Source organism: Dipodomys merriami, unplaced genomic scaffold, assembly GCF_024711535.1.
Source record: "Dipodomys merriami isolate MVZ:Mamm:240054 unplaced genomic scaffold, mDipMer1.0.p SCAF_148, whole genome shotgun sequence".
In the NCBI taxonomy this organism is placed as follows: domain Eukaryota; kingdom Metazoa; phylum Chordata; class Mammalia; order Rodentia; family Heteromyidae; genus Dipodomys; species Dipodomys merriami.
The window spans coordinates 3,077,501-3,097,874 of record NW_027202804.1 but is presented as its reverse complement, the minus strand read 5'-3'; the positions used below and the strand labels follow the sequence as shown (position 1 = coordinate 3,097,874).

Sequence of the window (20,374 nt, the reverse complement as noted above, 5' to 3'; positions counted from 1 at the left end):
GCAGGCTAAAGAGTAGAGGGCAAGTCAGTGGCAGGGAGAGCTGAGGGGGGAAGATATTCCTCAGCTTCCACTCCACAGAGTTTCCAGCAGGGCCAGACTGGGCCAACTGTGGAGGAGTCTGCAGTCCACTGGCCACAGAAGCCTCTGCAGGAAGCATGTTCTCAACACTCACAAGCCAGCCCCAAGAGAGCTAGGCGAGCAGTCAAGGAAATGGACAATGTCAAAGGGGCCAGTTCCTAACAATAACCACAGTGCATTTACCCCCAGACCAAAGACAGGGCCCTCCTCCAAAGTCATCAGCTCACTTAACCCTGAGTGACCGCAGGAGACATGAGGCTCACGACTCAGCCAGGATGGAAGAGGCAAGAAACAAGGGAGGCAGATCTGGGGTTGGGAGGTAGTGGAGGCTGCGATTCCTGGGGTAATGCTTAGGTTCACAGAACCCATGAATGGAAATTTCACAGGCCTTCCCCACCCTGCCTTATTCCTACTCCAACACATACACACCCAAGGGTGCCCACCCAGAATACAGAGCCTTAAACACAGCGGGCACTCAGCAAACACTGGCTCCCTTCATACGCACAACCACTGCAAACGTGGGCCAAGTTTATTTCTGGGATATTTTGTTCGCTAGCCCCAAAGAACCGCTGGTGGCCATGGATATAGAGCCAATGAGTATGTGCCCATAATGACCCTCACTCCTGTAGGCCTATGTGCAGCCAGAGCTACTAGCTGACATCCTGATCATACCTTGTTCTGACTGACCCAGCAGGATCCAAGGGTGCAGATGTCCAGAGTAGACCTGAGACAAGTCAGCCTTAGCAGCATCCTCCCCCTACACTCGTATGGACAATTGAGCAGCCAGAGTCTGGGTTCGGTCCCCAAGGGGAGCCTGGCTTCTCTGCCTGCCTGCCTGCCCGCCCACCTGCCTGCCTGCCTCAGGAGTATGTGAGGTCTTGGGACACAGCAGGGTCAATGTGCTGGTCCTTGGTTCCACGTTTGAGACTGAGCCAGAGGAAAGGCCTGTGGAGCGAAGGAATGGAAAGGAAAGCCACCTGTGAGGTGATCATTTCCAGGGACATCCTGCACAAGCATGCTCTGACCTTGGCTACAGCAGCCATGACAAATGACCTTGGTCCAGGGCCAGCCAAGAGCCAGAGCAAATCCCTGACAATCTACTCTACAACCCTGCCCCAACTCCTGACCAAGTGTCACAGGCACTGTCCTGGGGAGGCTGGGCAGAGAAGTGCCACGAAGAGGACCTGCAGAACTCTATCTACTCAGGAGCTATCCTTTTCCAATCCCAGGATCCTGATGGAGGATTGTGAGAGATCTTTTTCAGTGGACTGGCTCAAGTTCACTTTTATGATGTGGTATCTTGTCAGAGACACCAGGATCAGAGAAAATGATCCTTTATTTAGGGAGAGAACCAGACCAGGATACAGTAAACCCTCATTCCCAACGTGGTCTTCATGAAGGGGTCAGCAGAAAAGACAATAGGAACTTCACTCAGTACAGTCTCAAGCTTCTCCATCTTCACATCTAAAGCCCTCTGGAGTTCTGCCACTCTCTCTCTCTCTCTCTTTTTTTTTGGGGGTCCGGTCGTGAGGCCTGAACTCTGGGCCTGGGCGCTGTCCCTCAGCTCTTCAGCTCAAGGCTAGCGCTCTACCACTTGAGCCACAGTGCCACTTCCAGCTTTTTTTTCTTTTTGCTTATGTGGTGCTGAGGAATTGAACCCAGGGCCTCAGGCATGCAAGGCAAGCACTCTATCAATGAGCCACCTTCCCAGCCCAAGCTCTGCCACTCTCTAGTCCTGATACCTTTCAGTAGGTCATAAGGCCTAAAGTGAGGTCTTTCGGTTTTAAAAAATTACCAAACCCTGTGATTTCTAGGGTGTTCCATGGAGATGGGCCCTGCCCCTCAATCTTCAGAACTTCTTCCACCCAAGCCTGACTATGGCCCATTTCTTACCTAGTAGTAGGAAGGAGGAGTGTTAGGAGAACAAAACACAACTGGGATCCTCCCAATGCTCAGAACAGGATGGAGAACAGTGTTTCACCTTCGTCCATGTCCCTTATCTGACCCGGAGAAAGTGAGGCATGACCAATACCTTCGATGAAGAATGATCACTGCCCTGTGACTGCCATACCCCAAATCTGACTTTCCTATGACCTCTTCCAGGATGCTTCCAGGGAGCTGACCTCCCTTGCTGGACAGCTTGGGCTGAGGAGGAGCTGTCCAGGCCCAGGAGAAAAGAATGATGGGACTTCCTGAAAGAATAATGGGTGCTAGGAGAGGGCCACAAAGGCCCAGCCTTACAGCCAAAGGGTCCATCAAGTTAACAGTCCCTCAGAGCCCTGAGTTCCTGGCAAGGAGCGAAGACATACATGGAGTAACCCATGGAGACCAGGTTCTGGACCCAGTTCAGGAAAACTGTCTCTATGCCTCAGTCTTCTCATCTGTACTCTCCATCTAAGTGCAGTGAGAGGTAGGCTATCTCAGGAGTCTTTTTCCTGGACAAACAGGAGGCTGCCCTAACCTCAATCCCTTGGCTAGCTAGAGAGATGGTGCAGCCCAACGGAACTCACACTCTCACTCCCAACAACCAGTAATGCCCAGTAACGCCCGAGGCTCCAGTTCTCCTCCCCCTAACTGAAAGTGACTTTCCTGGCAGAACCTGCCATTACCCTGCCCTGCCTCCACCCAGCTCCAACGGACTCCTTCCTTGCACAGGGCTGGCCAGAGGCAGATGCCAGTGCCAGAAGGTGTGCCAGCACCTACTCCCCAAGGGCGTTCTCACCTACACGCTCCCCCTGCACCCAGCCTGATCCTCAGACACATACTTGCTCCTAATCATCCCGCGGAGGGGACGGTGAGGCAACCTCACCTGGCTGAACGTGGCAAGGAACAGATGATGCACGAACGTTCTGTGAAGGAGAGCACGCCACACCAAACTTCAGGTCAGGAGAGCCTCTAGGCTGAACCTTTCCTCGCCACGAGGGTGCGGAAAAAGACAACCTGTAGCCCTAGGAGATTCTCACCCCCAGCATCCCCGCGGGCCAAACCACCCAGGCTTCCCACCCGCCTGCCTCAGCCCGCTAGTCTCAGCTTTCCCGACCCGCACAAGGCGGCCCTGGGTTCCGCCTCAGCAGTGAGCTGCAAGGCGCTGGGCCACGGAAGCCAAACCAGACACCCAGCTCCGGGGGCTGCCGGGCCAGGAGCACCCGACGTGCACCCCAAATCCCGTCAGTGCGCCACACCCTCCCGCGAGCCAGCGCGCCCAGCGGGGCCGGCGCGGCCCGGGTCCCCCGGCCCCCGGCGCTGGGCGGCCCGGCTGCGCCCCGCTCCCGGAATCCACCGGAATCCAGCGCCGGCGGGCGGGCGGTGAATCATTCACGCCGACTTCCCCCGCTCGACCCTAACACCCAGTCGGGGTACGGGGTACTCGGCCGGCCTCCTCCCGGCCCGGGAGGCCCTCGCGACCTCCAGCGACTCTGCACCCCTCCGGTCGGGGACACCGAGGCTCCCAAGGTCACACGCAGCCAGCGGCCGGCGCGGGGGGCAGCGGGCCACCCGCCAGCAACTTTCCCGGGTCCAGGAACTTTGCTGTCGTCGCCGAGGAACGCAGTCCCGGCGCAGCCGGCAGTTCCCAGGACCCGCGGGTCCCGCAGGAAATGCCACTGGCTTAACCCTTCCAGCCCGGGGTGGGCAGCCGCCGCGCGGGCCCGCCCCACGCACTCACCAGGTAGTTCATGGTGTCTCGCGGCCTGGGGCCTGGCTCCCCGCGGGCGCACACCCGGCCACCCGGGCCGCGCGGACTCGGAGCTCCGAGCGCGCCGTGGCAGCCCGGGCCGCGACTCCCGGTCTGGACGCCTCCGCCACCCAGAGCCAGTCCCACCGCGCCCCTCCCGCCGCCGCTGCCGCCGCCGCCGGAGCCGGCGGACTGGCCCAGCCAAGCTCCCGGCATGCCCGGCCTCGCGCGTCCATAGGCCGCCGCAGATCCCCATGCAAATGAGCCGCGGTCCGGGGTGCGCGCACACGCGCACGCGCACACGCCATGGGACAGCCCCTACCTCAGGACGGGAGGTCTCCGCCCGCCGGCAACCGGCCTTCAGCACGGGATATCCCTTTTCCTGCACGCAGTCGTCGTTTCCCACCGCGGCCGCGAGCGTGCCCCTCTCCGGCCACGCCGCGCCTCCACTTTGGGAACACTAGATTGCCTTTCCACTGCCCTGCGGCTCCCATCTCCCCCACAGAACCCGCTGGCCTCAAGTTGACTTCTGCCTTCCCCACCTGTCAACCCCTCGACTCAGATCTGAATTTAGAGGGGGACCACACAGCGGTGAGGCCCAGGCGCCCCGAAGCAGTCTCAGTCCCCCGCCCCCCATTCTGAGTCGGCCCAGACCAGTCCAGGTCTAAAACTGTTCAGTGTATTCCCTGCACCTGCTCCAACCCGTCTACTTCAGCAATCTGTGTGTGTCTGTGTGTGTGTGAGAGAGAGAGAGAGAGAGAGAATATGAATGTGTGTGCACATGTGTGCACGCACATGTTGAGAATGAGGGAGAAGAAAAAGCCATCCCAGGGAAACTGGACAATTACCTGGCTCTCCTAAGCTCCACCCCCCGCCCTACACACACACACACACACACACACACACACACACACACACACACACACACACCTGGCTCTCCTAAGCTCCACCCCCCGCCCTACACACACACACACACACACACACACACACACACACACACACACACACACACATACACACACACACAGAGCTTGCTAAGTTGCAGGTCAGTGACTGCCACCCCAGGCAGCAAATCGGGGCGCCAGAGTTTGAGTACAGCCCCCACACAGGGAAATGCAGGGAGAACTGAGCTAGAACCTGCTCCAAACCCTCAACAGTCAGCAATCCTGAGCTCCTTGAGCATTCATTGTCAGTCAACTTCCAACACCAGGGAAGCAATGGAGGAGACGGGGCTTCACTCAGCAGAGAGCTCCCAGGAATGACCTAGGCTATACACACAAGGCCCACCTACTCAACTCCTCCATTTGACAGGCAGCTGTCACTCGCCCACAGTCCTGGGTCAGATGTTTCACAGGGCATGCTCTCTCCCACTCTAGAGGGTCCTTTCTCATCTGCAAAATACAGGACTAGCCAGCACAAACCTTCTGGAAAAATGTTTAGAACAGAGCCTTAGGTCGCAAGTCTCCTGAAAAGCCAGGCATTTGCATTTCCCCCCACTCTGGCTTAGAAAAAGCACTTGGGTAGAACTCACAGCATGGGGTAAATAAGGAGCTGTGACAACTAGACAATACTTGTACCCTCCCCAAGACTAGCCCTCCATGTCACCCACACACAGTCCACTCCCCACTGAAGAAGAGCGCAGCCTGGAACATCTCCTGCTGGTCCCTAGGCACTGTATCCCCTCCTGCCCCCTTTCCTTTCCCCTCCCAGCCAGCTACCAACCCTTCGGCCTGGAGCGAGTGGCCAGCATGTGAGGCTTCCGGGAACAGGACTGAACCAAATGATCTATGTACAAGTGTCTGCCTGGGTTGGGGGCTGAGGGAAGTCCTCAACTGTCCCTGGGTCTCTACTTCTGAGAGGAGCAGGGACATAAAAAGGCTGGTGCCCAGTTCCTTCTAGCTCACCAAAAGAGGGCACTACAGAAAAGGGGTTGGTTAGGACCTTGGGAATGGGAGACCTCTCCCGAGCAGTTAAAGTGACACTGGGGGTGGGGCTGCTGTGGGAAGAAGAGGAGGAGGAGGAGGAGGAGGCGGCGGCAGTGGGGCAGTGGGGGAGGGGAACTGGGCTCAGGCGCAGGCATTTCAAAAATTTGCTCCTTTTCCACTTAAACACCGCTCCCCCCCCCCAAGCCTGTGCCTCCTAGAATGGTATTTCCGCTTTGGAAATAAGGCCCCAGAACTGACACCCCACTGTGTTGGGGGGGGGATACCCTCCCAGGCTGGTGGAGGAGGGGCACTCACTAGGATCTGGCTGAGAGAGATCAGGAAGACAAATCCTCACCCCAAGCCAGGCCAGCCTCAGGGCCCGGCAGCTGCAGCTGCCAAGGAGGGCCGACAGGGACGCCAGTGCCCTGGTCCAGCACAGCCTGGGCACTGCGCTGGGCCAGATGCACCTACAGCAATCCTGCATGATGGGCTCAGCACGGGCCCCATTTTACAGACTAGGAGACAAACCCAGTTCATGGGCCCTTTCCCCATCCCATACCCCCCAGACACAGGAGGACAGAGCTAGCAGCAGGGGAGGGAGGACCGTGAAGCTGCCAGACCTCAGCCACGCTGGTTACTCTGCAGCAGGAAGGGGACTAGGGACAAGGGACAGTTCAGGCTAAAAGCGAAAGGCTCCTGTCATACTCAGGGGCGATAAGCGACGAAGAGCTGAGATGCAAGTCCCTCCTCCCCCAGACAAAACTACACACTCAGCACTGGGAGCTGGCACCTCACCATGCCCCACTGGTGTGGTGAGAAGGGAATGCGGTGTTTAGTGAGTGGGACCTCAGAAGTGGCTCTGAGGGAGGAAATGGGAGGCTGCCCCAGTCTCAGGAATATAGTGGTCAATTGTGTGTGCCTACAAGCACACACAGGAATGCAGGTGTCCACACAGGTGTGCAGGTGTCCACACAGGTGTGCAGGTACCCACATCCAAGTGCAGGTACACCCGCAGGACTGCAGATACCCACAAAGGTGTGAGGAACACACACAGGCATGCAGGTACCCACACAGGTGTGCAGGTGTCCACACATGTAGGTGGGTAGGATTGAAGGCACCCACACACAGGTGGGTGCGGGCCATCCACAGTGGGTCTGGCAGAATGGGGAGAAGGCGCAGCTGAAGCCGGGTGGGATGGGGGGTTGCTGAAGGATGGGAGGAAGCATAAACACGACAGGGGCACCGGGCTCTCCTGCACAGTTGTCAGTCCTCCCAGGAGTGGCCTGGCACCTCCTACCAGGCTGAGGATGAACTCAGGCTTGCACCTGTCCCTGGGGCCTAGCATAGTCATTCACAGTGGGCCATTAAAGTGTCCCCTGCTGCTCCTACTAGACCCTAGGTAGGCAGAAAACCCTGGGGCAGGGCTTGTGCCCTGGGCTTTCTGATTCTGAGCCTTAGCTTCAGTATAGATCCAGTGCACAACAAAGCTATTCTCTTTTGGGGGGGGGGGTGTGCGCGTGCGCACACACGCGAGCGCACTACTACTGGGCCTTGAACTCAAGGCCTTGAACTCTCACTTGGCCTTTTCCATTCAAAGCTGGCATTCTACCACCTGAACCACACTTCCACTTCCAGCTTTTTTGCTGGTTAACTGAAAATAAGTCTCTCAGCTTTGTCTGCACAGGCTGACTTCAAACCTAGATCCTCAGATCTCAGCCTCCTGATCAGTTAGGATTATAGGCGTGCCCAACTAGAACTATTCTTTATTTTTCTTTTGCCAGTCCTAGGGCTTGAACTCAGTCCCTGAGCTTCTCTGTGCTCAAGGCTAGCCCTCTACCACTTGAGCTATAGCACCACTTCCGGCTTTTTCTGTTTATGAGGTACAAAGGAATTGAACCCAGGGCTTCATGCTTGCTAGGCAGGCACTCTACCACTAATCTACATTCCCAGCCCTAGACCTATTCTTGTTTGATGCCCAAAAATGTCCACTGCAGCATTTTCAAGAGTAAAAAAGGAGCAGCATAATGTAAATACCCAATCTTGTGGGATTGGTAGGCCTGAACTCTGGGCCTGGGTGCTGTCCCTCAGCTCTTCAGCTCAAGGCTAGCACTCAACCACTTGAGCCACAGCACCACTTTTGGTTTTTTTCTGCTTATGTGGTACTAAGGAATTGAACCCAGGGCTTCATGCATGCAAGGCAAGCACTCTACCACTGAGCCACCTTCCCAGCCCTAAAGGCCATTTTCAAAGACCGAAATCATGCAGGAAAGCTACAACTGAGTGGGAAGAGCAGGCGTGAGACGCCGGCACACGGCTTCTTCTCCTGAGCGGGCTTTCCAGCAACATGAGGGTGGGCTGGCTGGCCGGCTTGTAGCTGGCTATGGGAGTGGCAGCAGGACAGGATTTCCTAAGGCCGGAGGTAAGTACTTGTGGGGACAGGAAGACCCCATGTCTCTGGAAGGCCACTGGCGTTGTCATCTGTCTTCTGGGCCATCCATTGAAGTGGCAGCCTCAAAACCTGGGTGAGAATACAGGGCCCCTTGTGGATCCTCCACACTGCCCTGGGAATCAGAATGGAAATACACTACCCAGTTGCAGAGGACAGTGCCGGGGCCAGCTCATACTGCCAGGAAGTGGCAGAGCTCACATCCCTAACTGCCCATCCAGAGACCCAGGCGTGCACCCAGAATTTTCTTTTGGGGGGAGAGAGTGACAAGCTACACAGAGCTTTCCCATCAACCTGCTTTCCAAGCCGGAGTGACCAATGAGACAGTTTGTCATCACAGTAGTGACTGAGGAAGGTGGGTGAGCCTTACCACGTAGAGACAAATTCCTCCTGCAGTCACGTCATTCAGCACGACTGATGCCTTAGGCCTATCACCAGAGACTTGGATGGGGTAGGACTGGGATAGAGCTGCACAGGAAGGAGTTGCCAATGTCCTGAGGAATGCTAGGCACAAACTGACTCAGGTCCCCTGTACCCCAGACCCAGGCCGGGGGCCCAAGAAATCAGTACCCCACACGGCTCCCCCTTCTCCCTTGAGGTGTATATCTTCAGTTATTTCCATTGGTTTTCCTAGTATGGAAGAGTAGTGCAGAGGCCCCAGCTAAAGGCAACAAGACACCTAGACCCTGACAGAGGCTCTTGACCCCAGCCCAGGAGGACACCTAAGGCCTTGTCTTCTCTGCTGACTCTGAGGTCAGGTCCTCGTATCCTTGCCTCTCATCAGCCCTTCAGAACTCCAAGGAGGAGCTGGGCTGGCAGAAGTAATGGACAAGGGGGGGGAGGAATAGGGAGGGAGAGAGAATAAGAAAGAGAGAGAGAGAGAGAGAGAGAGAGAGAGAGAGAGAGAGAGAGAGAGAGAGAGAGAGAGAGAGAGAGAGAGAGAATTCCAGGCCTCAGAGAGAAAGTTCTGTGGCTACCTCTGCTCCAGTCTCAGGCTGGGTGGGCAGGGACAGGGCGTGGTCAAGAGGCCTCCCCAGCCAGGCCATATGCTCCTGCCTCTCCCATGGCAACCAGCTCCAGCAGATCAGGCAGAAGGGGGTGACTTCACATGCCATCTGCTGCCCGCCCCTTGGCCATGTCCATAAAACACAGGTGCCTATGCTCAGCGGTACACATAGAGGGGCAGAAGAGTACCGCCAGCCTCTGCGAGGGTCTGCAAGTCAGTGCGTCAGCGGAGTCTGGGGTCAGCAGGGTCTGGGGCCTGAGGACCCTGGGATGGAGTGCAGGAAAGAGTGGAGAAGAGAAGTTTCCTCCTTGGACAAGAGCATGGCCATCCCACCTGAGCCTGCTCCAGCCTACAGAGTCGGGCTTTGTTTGCCCCAGACATCCAGGCCAAGGCCTCACCCAGGCTGAGTTCTCAGACAGGAGCAGGCATTAGCGATTCCAGCTGGCCCTGGGACTGCCAGCCAGTCACTGCACCTCAGTGTGCACAGCTGGTGAAGGCTCAGCTAGCGGCCTGGCCTGGCCTGGCCTGAGGCTGTCAGATGGCACATGCAGGCTGTACTGCACCAGGGCATCCTGGTGCCCACTGCCAGCAGCACAGCCACCCAGCACTTAGTCACAGTGCAGACCCATCCTGTTGCACACCTCATCCCAGGGCGCAAGTGGGCCCATCTCAGCCTACCTCTCAGCAAGCCCTTCCTCCTCTCCTCATCCTCGGCAAAGACACCCCTTCTTCAGTGCTCCAGAGTCCCTTCCTCCCCCCAAACCTTATCTGACGCTCTAGGACAAAACCTTTGGAGAGTTGTTACCCCTAGATCCACAGTCGATGCTGAGAGTGGACAGGGTCTCTCCCCCACACATGGGGGTGGCTACTTGTGGGGTCTACCTATATCATCCACCCCTACAGAATGCATGCCAGGTGCCCTACCAGAAAACTGCTGTGGGTGTGGGGCACAAACAGGTAATCCCGCCCATCAGCAGTGAGAAGGCCTTGGAGAGGGATAAAGCAGGAGGAGGAGGATGGAGCGGGTGCTGACCTGCAAGGTGCTTAGGGGCTCTCAGGTTTGGGGGCTCTCTGAGGCGTGGGGGCTCTCTGAGGAGGTGGCATTTGAGCACAAATGTGAATCTTGCTCAGGCTCTTTATGCAGAAAAACAACACAGACAGGCAAGCAGTGTTCAGCTCCTTCCTTCGGTGTGAAGAGCTGGAACAGCAGAGGCCTTAGGGGCCTAGGCACCCAAGGAGTAGCTGACAACTCATCTCCTCTCCTGGTTTCTTAAGAGGTGTTTCTTAAGAGGTTTGGGGCTCCAGAGTTGAAGTAGAAATAGCCAGGTGTGTCTGCCTGGTAAGGTGTTTAGGTGGAGGGCCAGCCTGTGCTGGGGAGGGAAGGAGGGCAGGATTCCAGGCTCCATCCTCTTTCTCCTCCTGTTTTTCGGAAACATTCCAGCCAGAATCTCTGGGCTAGACAGGAGAAATAGTACGTCAACAGCCTAACCCACTGGGTGCCAGTGGCTCACACCTGTAATCCTAACTACTCAGAAGGCTGAGATCTGAGGATCACAGTTCAAAGCCAGCCTGGGCAGGAAAGGCTCTGAGACTCTATCTCCAATAAACCACCAGAAAACCAGAAGTGGTACTGTGCTTCAAGTGGTAGAACGCCAGAGTTCAAGCCAGACAACCGACAGAAAAAAAGAAAGAAAGAAAAAACCCTCATCCAATGACATATTTAACATCTATGTTTCATGATATGTAAAAAACCTACTGCATTAAAGATCTCAACAGATGTAAAGCACAGAAGAAAATGATGAATGGCCATATGTATTATTTTGGAATTTAAAACAAAAACCAAAGCAAAAATGAGCACACAACCCACAGATGCTGCAATTCTAAACCTACCACATTACTCTTTTGCCCTGGCTGTCAGGGAGCTTAAGGTAAAATTTTGTTTATTTATTTACTTATTTAGTGCCGCTCCTGGGGTTTGAACTCAGGGCTTGGCCACTGTCTCTGGGCTTTTGTCCTCAAGGCTAGTGCTCTACCACTTTTTTGATGTTTAATTAGAGATAAGAATCCTGCCCTTGCTAGCTTTGAACCTTGATTCTCAGATCTTAGCCTCCTAAGTAGCTACTGTTACAGACATGAGCCACTAGCACCTGGCTTTTAAGGTTAATATTTTTTTTTTGTCAGTCATGAGGCTTGAACTCTGGGCTTGGGCGCTGTCCCTCAGCTCTTCAACTCAAGGCTCGCACTCTACCACTTGAGCCACAGAACTACTTCTGGTTTTCTGAATGGTTTATTGGAGATAAGAGTCTTACCACCTTTCCTGCCAGGGCTGGCTTGGAACTGCGACCCTCAGATCTCAGCCTCCTGAGTAGCTAGGATTACAGGCATGAGCCACAGGCTCCAAGCTTAAGGTTAATTTTTTTTTTTTTTTTTTGTCAGTCGTGGGGCTTGAACTCTGGGCCTGGACGCTTTCCCTGACCTCTTCAGCTCAAGGCAAGCACTCTACCTCTTGAGCCACTTCCGGTTTTTCTAGTGGTTTATTGGAGATCAGTCTCATGGACTTTTCTGCCCAGGCTGGCTTTGAACCGTGATCCTCAGATCTCAGCCTCCTAAGTAGCTAGGATTACAGGCATGAGCTACGGGTGCCTGGCAAGGTTAAATTTTTATGCCTACTTATCCAAGGCTTTCTGAAATATTTTTTCCTTCCCATACATTACTAAGCTTTCAATCTTTTGATGATCCAAGACTATCCGTATCTTCCACTTCAAATCCTTCTTGGAATTTGGCAAGGATGAAATAACAGATTAGAATTATGGGAAAGCCCTGTTAGCCTCTAAAACTCCCTAGAAAAGAAATTAAGTACCTGTGATTACCTCTCCTGTCAGAGCAGGCATGTTTGTGTACTGAGTCCCTAACCTGTCCCTTTTTGTCTTGGAGAGAGGAAGGCAATGCCCCAGTAAACAATGAATAAGAGTGAGACAAAGAACCAGCCGGGTTTGGCTAGGATGCAAGGAAAGCAAGCAGCTGTGACAAAGCCGCAGCCAGGCATCAAGGCTGGGAGGTGGAGATGCGGAGACGAGCCTTGAGGGCAGGGTGACAAAGCCACATCAAGGCCACAAGCTCCGAGGTGGAGATGCGGAGACGAGCCTTGAGGCAGGGTGACAAAGCCACATCAAGGCTTGGAAGCAGTGATGGGGACAGGAGCCTGGAGGCAGGAAAGGGGCACACTGCCTCTGGGCATACCACCTCAGCCCTAGGTGGGAAATCAGAGTTCTGAAGTGCCACCTCCTCCCTCCCTCTGCTCACTGCACAACCTTGAGCTCCCTCCCTGAAGGGGCCATGATGGCTGGAGTGATTGTGGGGTGATGGGGGGTCGGAGCCCAGGCTGCTGCAGGTCATGCCTGAGGACCAGGTGTACCACCCGTGGGGGGGGTTATTGTCCCTTGCCCAGCTCTGCTCTGCCCCTGGCCTGCCCAGATCTCCAACTGGCTTGGGATACAGGGGTGTATGAGGAGTGGCAGCTATAGCCCCACCAGGCTTAATTAAGTAGGGGTGAGGAGGTCCCTTGTCAGGGGCTCACACCTGTAATCCGAGCTACTCAGAAAGGTGAGATCTGAGGATGGAGGTTTGAAACCAGCCTAGGCAGGTCAGTATGAGACTCTTACTTCTAATTAACCATTACAAAAACTGGAAGTGGAGCTGTGGCTCAAATGGAACAGCACAAGACCTGATTAAAAAAAAAAAAATATATATATATAAAAAAAAAAAAAAGCTCAGTAACAGTGTCCAGGCCCTGAGTTCAAGTCCCAGGACTGGCACTAAAGAAAAAAAAGAGAGAAAGAGGGGGGAGGGGTGTCAGTCTGTTGCTAGAGCTGGGCCGGGGGGGGCGGGCCATCCCTTTCCTAAGGCCTTGGTGAGAACCACACACTAACCACGAAGAAAACGCCACTGGAGGCAGGTGGGCGGAGCCTCAGAGGACCGAGCCGGAGGAGCCCCTCCTTGTCCTGTGCAGGAATCAGGAGAGGGTGGAAAAGGTGACACTCTCACAACAGCAGCCGCTAGGAGAACCTCTTCCTACCACCGTCTCCCCAAACTCCAGGCCCACTGCTGAAGACACCCCAGAGCCCAGATGAGGGAGCGGAGACGCACAGTCAGCACTGCTTCAGAGCGCTTGCTCCCCACCTCCGCACAGACCTCCTGCAGCAGCCGCTGGACTCTCAGCTGCTCAGGGGTCAGCGCCTGCCATGCCCATGCGGGCCTCACCCCCTCAGCAGGCGGTTCAGCAAAAACGGGGAGGCAAGCGGTGGGGGCAGGGGAAGATGGGTCCTGCGCTGAGCCACTCTGCAGTCTCAGGGGGACCGCCAGCAACCCGATAACCCCATCTTTATTTTCATTTTTTTTTCCATGCTAGTCCTGGGGTTTGAACTCAGCTTGAGTACTCTCCCCCACCTCTCTCTCTCTTTTTTTTTTTTTTGGGGGGGGTGGAGGTTGGTCATGAGGCCTGAACTCAGGACCTGGGCATGGGAGCTGTCCCTGAGCTCTTTTGCTCAAGGCTAGCACTCTACCACTTTGAGCCACAGCTCTACTTCCAGCTGTTTGGTGGTTAATTGGAGATAATAGTGTCACAGAATTTCCTGCCTGGGATGGCTTCAAACTGTGATCCTCAGATCTCAGCCTCCTGGAGGTGTTTTGTTTTTATCAGTTGTGAGGCTTGAACTCAGGGCCTGGGCACTATCCCTTGGGCCATTCTGGACTCAAGGCTAGTGCTCTACCATTTGAGCCACAGTGCCACTTCTGGTTTTTGAGTGGTTAATTGGAGTTAAGAGTCTCCTTTCGGGCTGGGAAGGTGGCTCAGTGGTAGAGCGTTTGCCTTGCATACCTGAGGCCCTGGGTTCAATTCCTCAGCACCACATAAGCAAAAAGAAAAAAGCCGGAAGTGGCGCTGGGCTCAAGTGGCAGAGCGTTGGCCTTGAGCTGAAGAGCTGAGGGACAGTGCCCAGGCCCAGAGTTCAAGCCCCATGACCGGACCAAAAAAAAAAAAAAAAGAGTCTCCTTTCCCAGCTGGCTTCGAACAAGGGTCCTCAGATCTCAGCCTCCTGATCAGCTATACGTAGTTATAGAGCGCCCGGCTATATCCCTTGTTTATTTATTTACTTAGGCATTTTGGTGGTGCTTGGGCTTGAACTCAAGTGTAAGTGCTTGCTAGGTGTGGCTCACCCCCAGCCCTAACCCTACCTTTAAATGCATAGCCATAGATGGGTGGGGGCGTCCCAGTGCTGTCTGGGTGAGCATGAGCCAGAGTAAAGAAGGCCGAGGGCTGTGGATCACTTCCTGCAAAGGGAGGGGAGGCAAAGCCAAGGTCCTGTGGCAGGAAGGGAGCTGAGGACTTCGGACTTGGCTACTTTCCCCACCCTATCCTCTGTGTCCTGTCCGCTGTGGCCTTTCTGCGAGGCCACAGCTGTCTTGGCTAGCTGTGAGCCTCAGGGCAGCCCTGTGTGGCTCCTTGGCCAGCTCTCCCACCCACAATATCAGCTGGCCCAAAGCCAGGCACAGAGGGGACCCCAGGATCACTGGTCAAGGTTCAACCAGGTGCACACCCAGTTCACTGATCTCCACTGGCTACTGCGGGGACTGGTCAAGGCTACACTGACCTGAGCAGTCTAGTTGGCACAGGTCTGGGCGAGCTGCCTGGTCTCTGAGCCCAAGTTGCCTGTCTCAGAGACGTGAACTGAGTTACACATAAGTGAGCCCCTAGGCTAGATCCCCAGCACTAAGTCATGCTTGGAAAACCACAAGCAGTCTCAACCTCTTAGCAGCCTAGGCCAATAGGCTGAAGCCTTTGCAATTAGAGAGGCCAACCAAGCTGATGGCCACCTTATGGCTTTGGATTCAGCCAGGCCTGGTTCCCACCCTGTTCTACCTCGCTCACTGGCCAGATGACACAGGTCCTCGCTGAGCCTGGGAGGCCCAGCCCATGCCCAGCACTCCAGACAAACTCCACACTGATTGACAAGTGCCCCTTCAAAGGACCCACCCCTCCATCCCGGAGCGCAGCAGGGGCTGGACGGGCACTCCCACCTCACAGACAGGAAACAAACCACAGAGGAAAGCTGGGCGCTGGCCTCTGGCCTGACCTGCAGGGCAGCCAGTATCTTGCCACTCTTCAACACTGCCCCACACCAGATCTGAAGTGAGTGACAACCATTTTCAAGTGGGAACTGCAGGCTGGAAGAGACGAGGCAGATCAGCTCTGGACAGCCATCGCCAGAAGTAAGGCAGAGATCAGAGAACAGTCCAGAGTTGCCCTCTACTAGTTGTTCTTCAGCACTGCCTGAGCACCGCTCTTAGCGTTCAGAAGACGGAAAACAGAAAGCCAGGGGCACCATGGTGCCCTCATCCCGGCTCCAGACCCTCCAGGGAGTCCCACCCACCTCAATCTGGCTCAGCCAGCCTCCTCTCCCCCATGTCCCTCTGAAGCATCTTGTAATTTCTGTGGGTCAAAGTGCCTGCGTCAGCTCCGTCCAGGAAAAGCCTGCCCAAATGAATGGGTATGCTTAAAACCCAACCGTGTTCCCCAGCCCCACATAGCAGTGGCCGCTCTGGTTCCAAGAACAAGCATAGACAAGGCGGCTCAACTGGGAAGCTTCCACTGAACCTCTCCAGTACACGAACGCAATTTTCTGCACCAGAAATGAAGTTCTCCTCCTAGCCCACCACCTGAGACACTACCCAGGGGGTCAGGGGAAAGCCGAGTGGTCCAATGGCCCAGCCACCCTCTGCGGAATGTCTGAGAGTTGTGGCCACAAGCTGAAGCTGGCGGTACAGACAGACTAGACCCTCCTACTCTCTCTAATTACAGAGGGGGCCACCGAGTGTCACAGAGCTGAGGACAGCAGCCCATGTCACCCCAGACCCCCCATCCAGAGCACTGCACTGACGAGGCAAGCAAACCAAACCAAACACAGACCTCCCAAATAAAGACCCATTCAGACTCTGATGTGGTCGGAGTGGCATTCTGTTTACTGCCGCCCTGGAGACCCTGGCCCTCTAGCAGGCTTAGGGGTCCCCATCTTATCCCCCGGATCAGTGTCCGAAGGGGCAGGGCTGGTGGGGGCCCTGATGCCTCAGGGCCAAAGAAAATCCAATCCAAACCTTTGTAGTAAAGCAGAACACTGGAGAAGAGAGGCTTGGCAGGCATCTTCCCCTCTTTTCTTTCTAGAGATGAGGCAATTATGCTCTGAACCAGAACAGATGGGGGTTGGGGGCCTCACATCCCCCACCGCCTGGAAGCCCTAATTTTTGCATCTGTAACTCTGCATTACCGCTTCTGGAGGCGGGCAGGAGTGAGGGTCTTTTAATTCTATAATAACAATGCTTTGCACTTACACAGCATCTCGCCTCCAGTTAGTGACACACACACGCCACGGTAGTTCATTAAGAGGCCACTTGCCCTGCCCTGTCTGTTGCACTGAATGGATGGAGACCCTCAGGTGAGGAGCAGCTCCGGAACCCGAGGCCAGGCCAGGCAGGGCTCTGGCCAGTTGCCCTTCTTGTCAGAGGGAAAAGCCCTTGACTCAGCACAGAAACAATGGCTGCGGGCTAGGCTGCAGAGGGTGGGTGGCTCTTCCGGCAGGACACAGTGTGTGGCCGCCCTCCTCAGTCTGTCCGTCTGTAAAGCGGGCTGATCTCTTCAGGTCATCGGGCTCACCGGCCAGCAGGAAGGAAGGGAGACCGGGCAGCCCGGGGCTGTCAGGCCCAAGTGTGGGGCCACTACTCAAGCCTGCTTGCTGGGCCAGGAAGAAGGGGTGTCAGACATCAGAGCAGCCCCCACAGATGGGGTGATGGGGGAAGCTGCTGGGCAGAGGGCCCTGGGGTTCAGAGAGGGAAGAAAACTTCCCAGAAAGTGAGTGGCTCCGTTGGGGGAGGGGGCGCAGCTCCAACAGGTCCCCGCGGTCCCAAGGGAGGGGGCGTCTCCGGGGACGGGCAGGCCCTGCCCCAGGCCCGGCCACCCAGCTGGGGGCCCAAGGGCTCGACGGAGCAGCTAGCGGCGGGGATATTCGAGGGCGCGGCCCCGGCCTCCCAACGCTTACCGGGCGGGGAGTGGGGGGCCGGGGGGACCCCCAGCCGGCCTGGGCCTGGGCTCCCGGGGAGTGACAGGGACCTCTTCCCACTAGGCCTGAGTCCGGGGGAGGGCGGGAGGGGGGCGGCAGGGACCCCCCCCAATACTCCGGACACCAACAAAGACCCAGCCGTGCGGGGGTCCCCCGGGGGACGCCCGCCCGGGCCCGGCCGGGTCTCCCGGAGGAGGACGGCGGGGCGCCCGGGCCGGCAAGGCCGCCTGGGGGAGCCGCCCCCCAACCTGCGCCTCCGCCGGGGGAAAGCGCGGGGCGCGCGCCCGGCCCAGGCCTGCGGCGGGCGGCGGGGTGGCAGCCGGGCGGCGGGGCCGCGGGGCCGGGGTCCCGGGCGGCGGCGGCGGCGGCGGCGGTACTCACCGGCACGGACATGTTGGCCGCCGCTCCCGAGGCCCGGAGGGCAGCTGCGAGGACGGGGGTGGGGGGCGCTCAGGGCTCCGGCCCGCGGCTCGGGTCGACCCGCGCCGCTCACGGGCCGCGGCGCGGGGGCCCGGCGTTCAGGCAGCGGCGGCGGCGGCGGCGGCGGCGGCCCGCGGGGTTGTGCGCGCTCCCGTGCGCGCTCCCGGCCGCCGGACCGTCCGGCCGCTCCTCCGCGCCGCGCATGCGCCGCCCGCGCCGCCCCTCCCCCTCGCGGCTGCTCCGCCGCGGGCCGCGTTAAAGGCGAGGACCCCGGCCCCCAGCATTTTTCTGTCGGCCCAATGCGGCGGCGGGGAGCTTCTGTGCCCACACCTTGACTGTACACTTGCAGGACCGCGTCCGGACAGACCGTTACGAGATCCCATCCGCCCCGCCCAGCCGGTTCTGGAAGCCGGAACCCCCCTCCCTCCATCCCCCCCTCACAGTATTCCCCCCCCCCCGGCTGCTGCTGGGCGCCGGCCGCGGGGACCCGGCCCAGCCGGGATCCCAGCTCCCTGCGAGCCGGCACGGACCGGGGCGGGGCTTGGCCAGGCCGAGGGCATCCCAGGTCCCCCGGACCGGGGTCCAGGACACCTCTGTCCACCCTAGACGGAGAGGGAGCCTAGGGGTCCTCGGTACCCCGCCCTCCAGCGCTGCCCCGGGCTCCTCCGTCCTCATCCCCAGGATGAGCCGCTCCCGACCACCCCCCCAGCAGACCTGGCTCATCTTTGGAAACCCCCCCCCCCCACGGGGAGATCTGGCTTTTTGTACTGGTCTCCTGGTAAGCCCCCTGGCCCCCAATCCTGGGCCACACACCAGCCCCGTGGCATTTCCCGTTCCCAGCCGGTGCTCTACCGCTTGAGCCAGGGCTTCACCGAGTCTGGCTTTTTGGTGGTTGACTGGGGAATCTGGCATAACTTGGCTTCCAACCGTGGTCCTCAGATCTCAGCCTCCTGAGCACCTGCACCTCCCTTTCTGCACCCCAGTTTCTCCAGCTGTTGCACACTTGACATGGTGTCCAGAACACCATAGAAGCTCCGCACGCAAGGAGGAGTATTCATGAGTGCCCATCTGGGGGGCGCTGGGAAATATCTCTGTGGGGTGCAAGTGCTCCGGGGTTCATGGACTTGTGTAATGGTTGATGGTCCAACGTGGCTGGAGAAAGAGGGGCCAGGTGGGCTGGCCTCCCCAGGCTCAGGGCCGGCCTCAGTCCCCCAGACCTTAAAATCCCCCATTTTCAAATTATCCTTGGGCGTTGGTTCATCCTTTGTCCTCCAGGAGTAGATGGGAGCGACAGGGTCTTGAGAAGGGCCTTCACTGTAGCCTGCTTCCAGCACTTTCCACAGGGGCACGCCTCTTAACCTCTGAGTGGAATTCCCACTTCCGCACCTTAGTGTCCTCAGCCCACTGGCTGGCTAGGTGTTGGAGAGGGCAGACGAGGCCACAGCTACCAGAGGAGGGGGAGGTCGGGGCGACAGCTGCCGCGTCCTCAAAGGGCGCTCTGTGTGTGTCTGGCGCATAGCCCTACCCGTGCCTACCCGCCTGCATCCAGCTGGCACCCGGGCTCCTCGGCGGAGAGCAGGGGCTCAGCCTGGCGCCTGGGCTCCCAGCCACACGCTGCCTGCGGTGCTGACTCCCGGCCCCTCCTCCCTGCGCCCCAGGCTCCGTCTCCCTTCCTATTCTCCTTTGGTTCTTCTGTGCCCTCACCCACTTCTCTTTTCCCCTCTTCTTGGTGTCCAGGCCAGAACAGAGGGGAATAAAGGGAAATGGATTCCCGGGAGGAGTGTGGTTGAGGCCGTGGTACCCCATGCTCAAAGCCATCAGCTGCTCACTGAACAGCATCCATAATGCATCCCTTGATACAGAGAAGGGAAACCCTGGCATTGTTCCTTTGGTGTGAGGCAGGGATCCCCACCAGAGAAGCCCCTCAGGGGACCTAATACAGCTCCCTTACAACCCTAAAGGTGATGGGTGTTTCTCCTGATAGGCCCTGCAGGAAAGAAAGAAAGAAAGAAAGAAATCCCAGGATAACTCCGTCCTCAGTCCAGAGTAGCTCAGACCAGAAGCAACCTCGAGGCTGCCCACGAGGCACCAACTCTAGAGAGGGTCATTGAGGTCTGGCCCCGGCCTTCACACCGTTAGTCCCCACTCTGGACCCCACAGAGGTAGGGCTTATTGTTGTTCCTGGCACTGAGAAAGAAAGGAATTTGGGCATGGCTCTTTGGCCTTGTAAATCTAAGCAGAGACTAGCTTCACAGCCAACTGTCTGGATACCTCTGCCCCTCAAACCTTGCCATGTCTAGAGGAACACAGGGGTGGAGGTGGCTTCTTTCCTCTTCCCCACCAGGTCATTTATTTATTTTTGGTGCTGGTTCTGAGGCTTAAACTCCAGACTGGGGCACTGTCCCTGAGCTTTTTTGCTTAAGGCTAGTGATCTACTACTTGAACCACAGCTCCACTTGCAGCTTTTTCCTGGTTAATTGGAGATAGTTTCACATGCAGGGCGCCAGTGGCTCACGCGTGTAATCCTAGCTACTCAGGAGGCTGAGATCTGAGGATCTTGGTTCAAAGCCAGCCGAGGCAGGAAAGTCCGTGAGATTCTTATCTCCAATAAACCACTAGAAACCCGAAGTGGCTTTGTGGCTCAAGCAGTAGAACATTCTCCTTGAGCTGAAGAGCTGAGGGATAGCACCCAAGCCCAGAGTTCAAGCCCCACAACGG

At 57.1% G+C, this 20,374-nt stretch overlaps 1 protein-coding gene across 4 annotated transcripts in view; it reads right to left on the bottom strand.

The window, feature by feature from the left end:
- LOC138826704 (breast cancer anti-estrogen resistance protein 1) overlaps positions 1 to 17,772 on the bottom strand; it is a 32,781-nt gene extending 15,009 nt beyond the window's left edge. The window contains exon 1 of one of the 4 annotated variants that reach the window (XM_070021955.1): positions 17,618 to 17,772. In XM_070021955.1, the coding sequence (XP_069878056.1) occupies positions 17,618 to 17,629 (12 nt within the window). In that variant the 5' untranslated portion in view covers positions 17,630 to 17,772. Of the gene's footprint in view, positions 1 to 2,887; positions 2,994 to 3,742; positions 3,885 to 17,617 lie in introns of those variants that run through there. The other 3 variants (XM_070021953.1, XM_070021954.1, XM_070021956.1) reach the window with 3 other exon arrangements.
- Between the last annotated feature and the right edge of the window lie 2,602 nt (positions 17,773 to 20,374).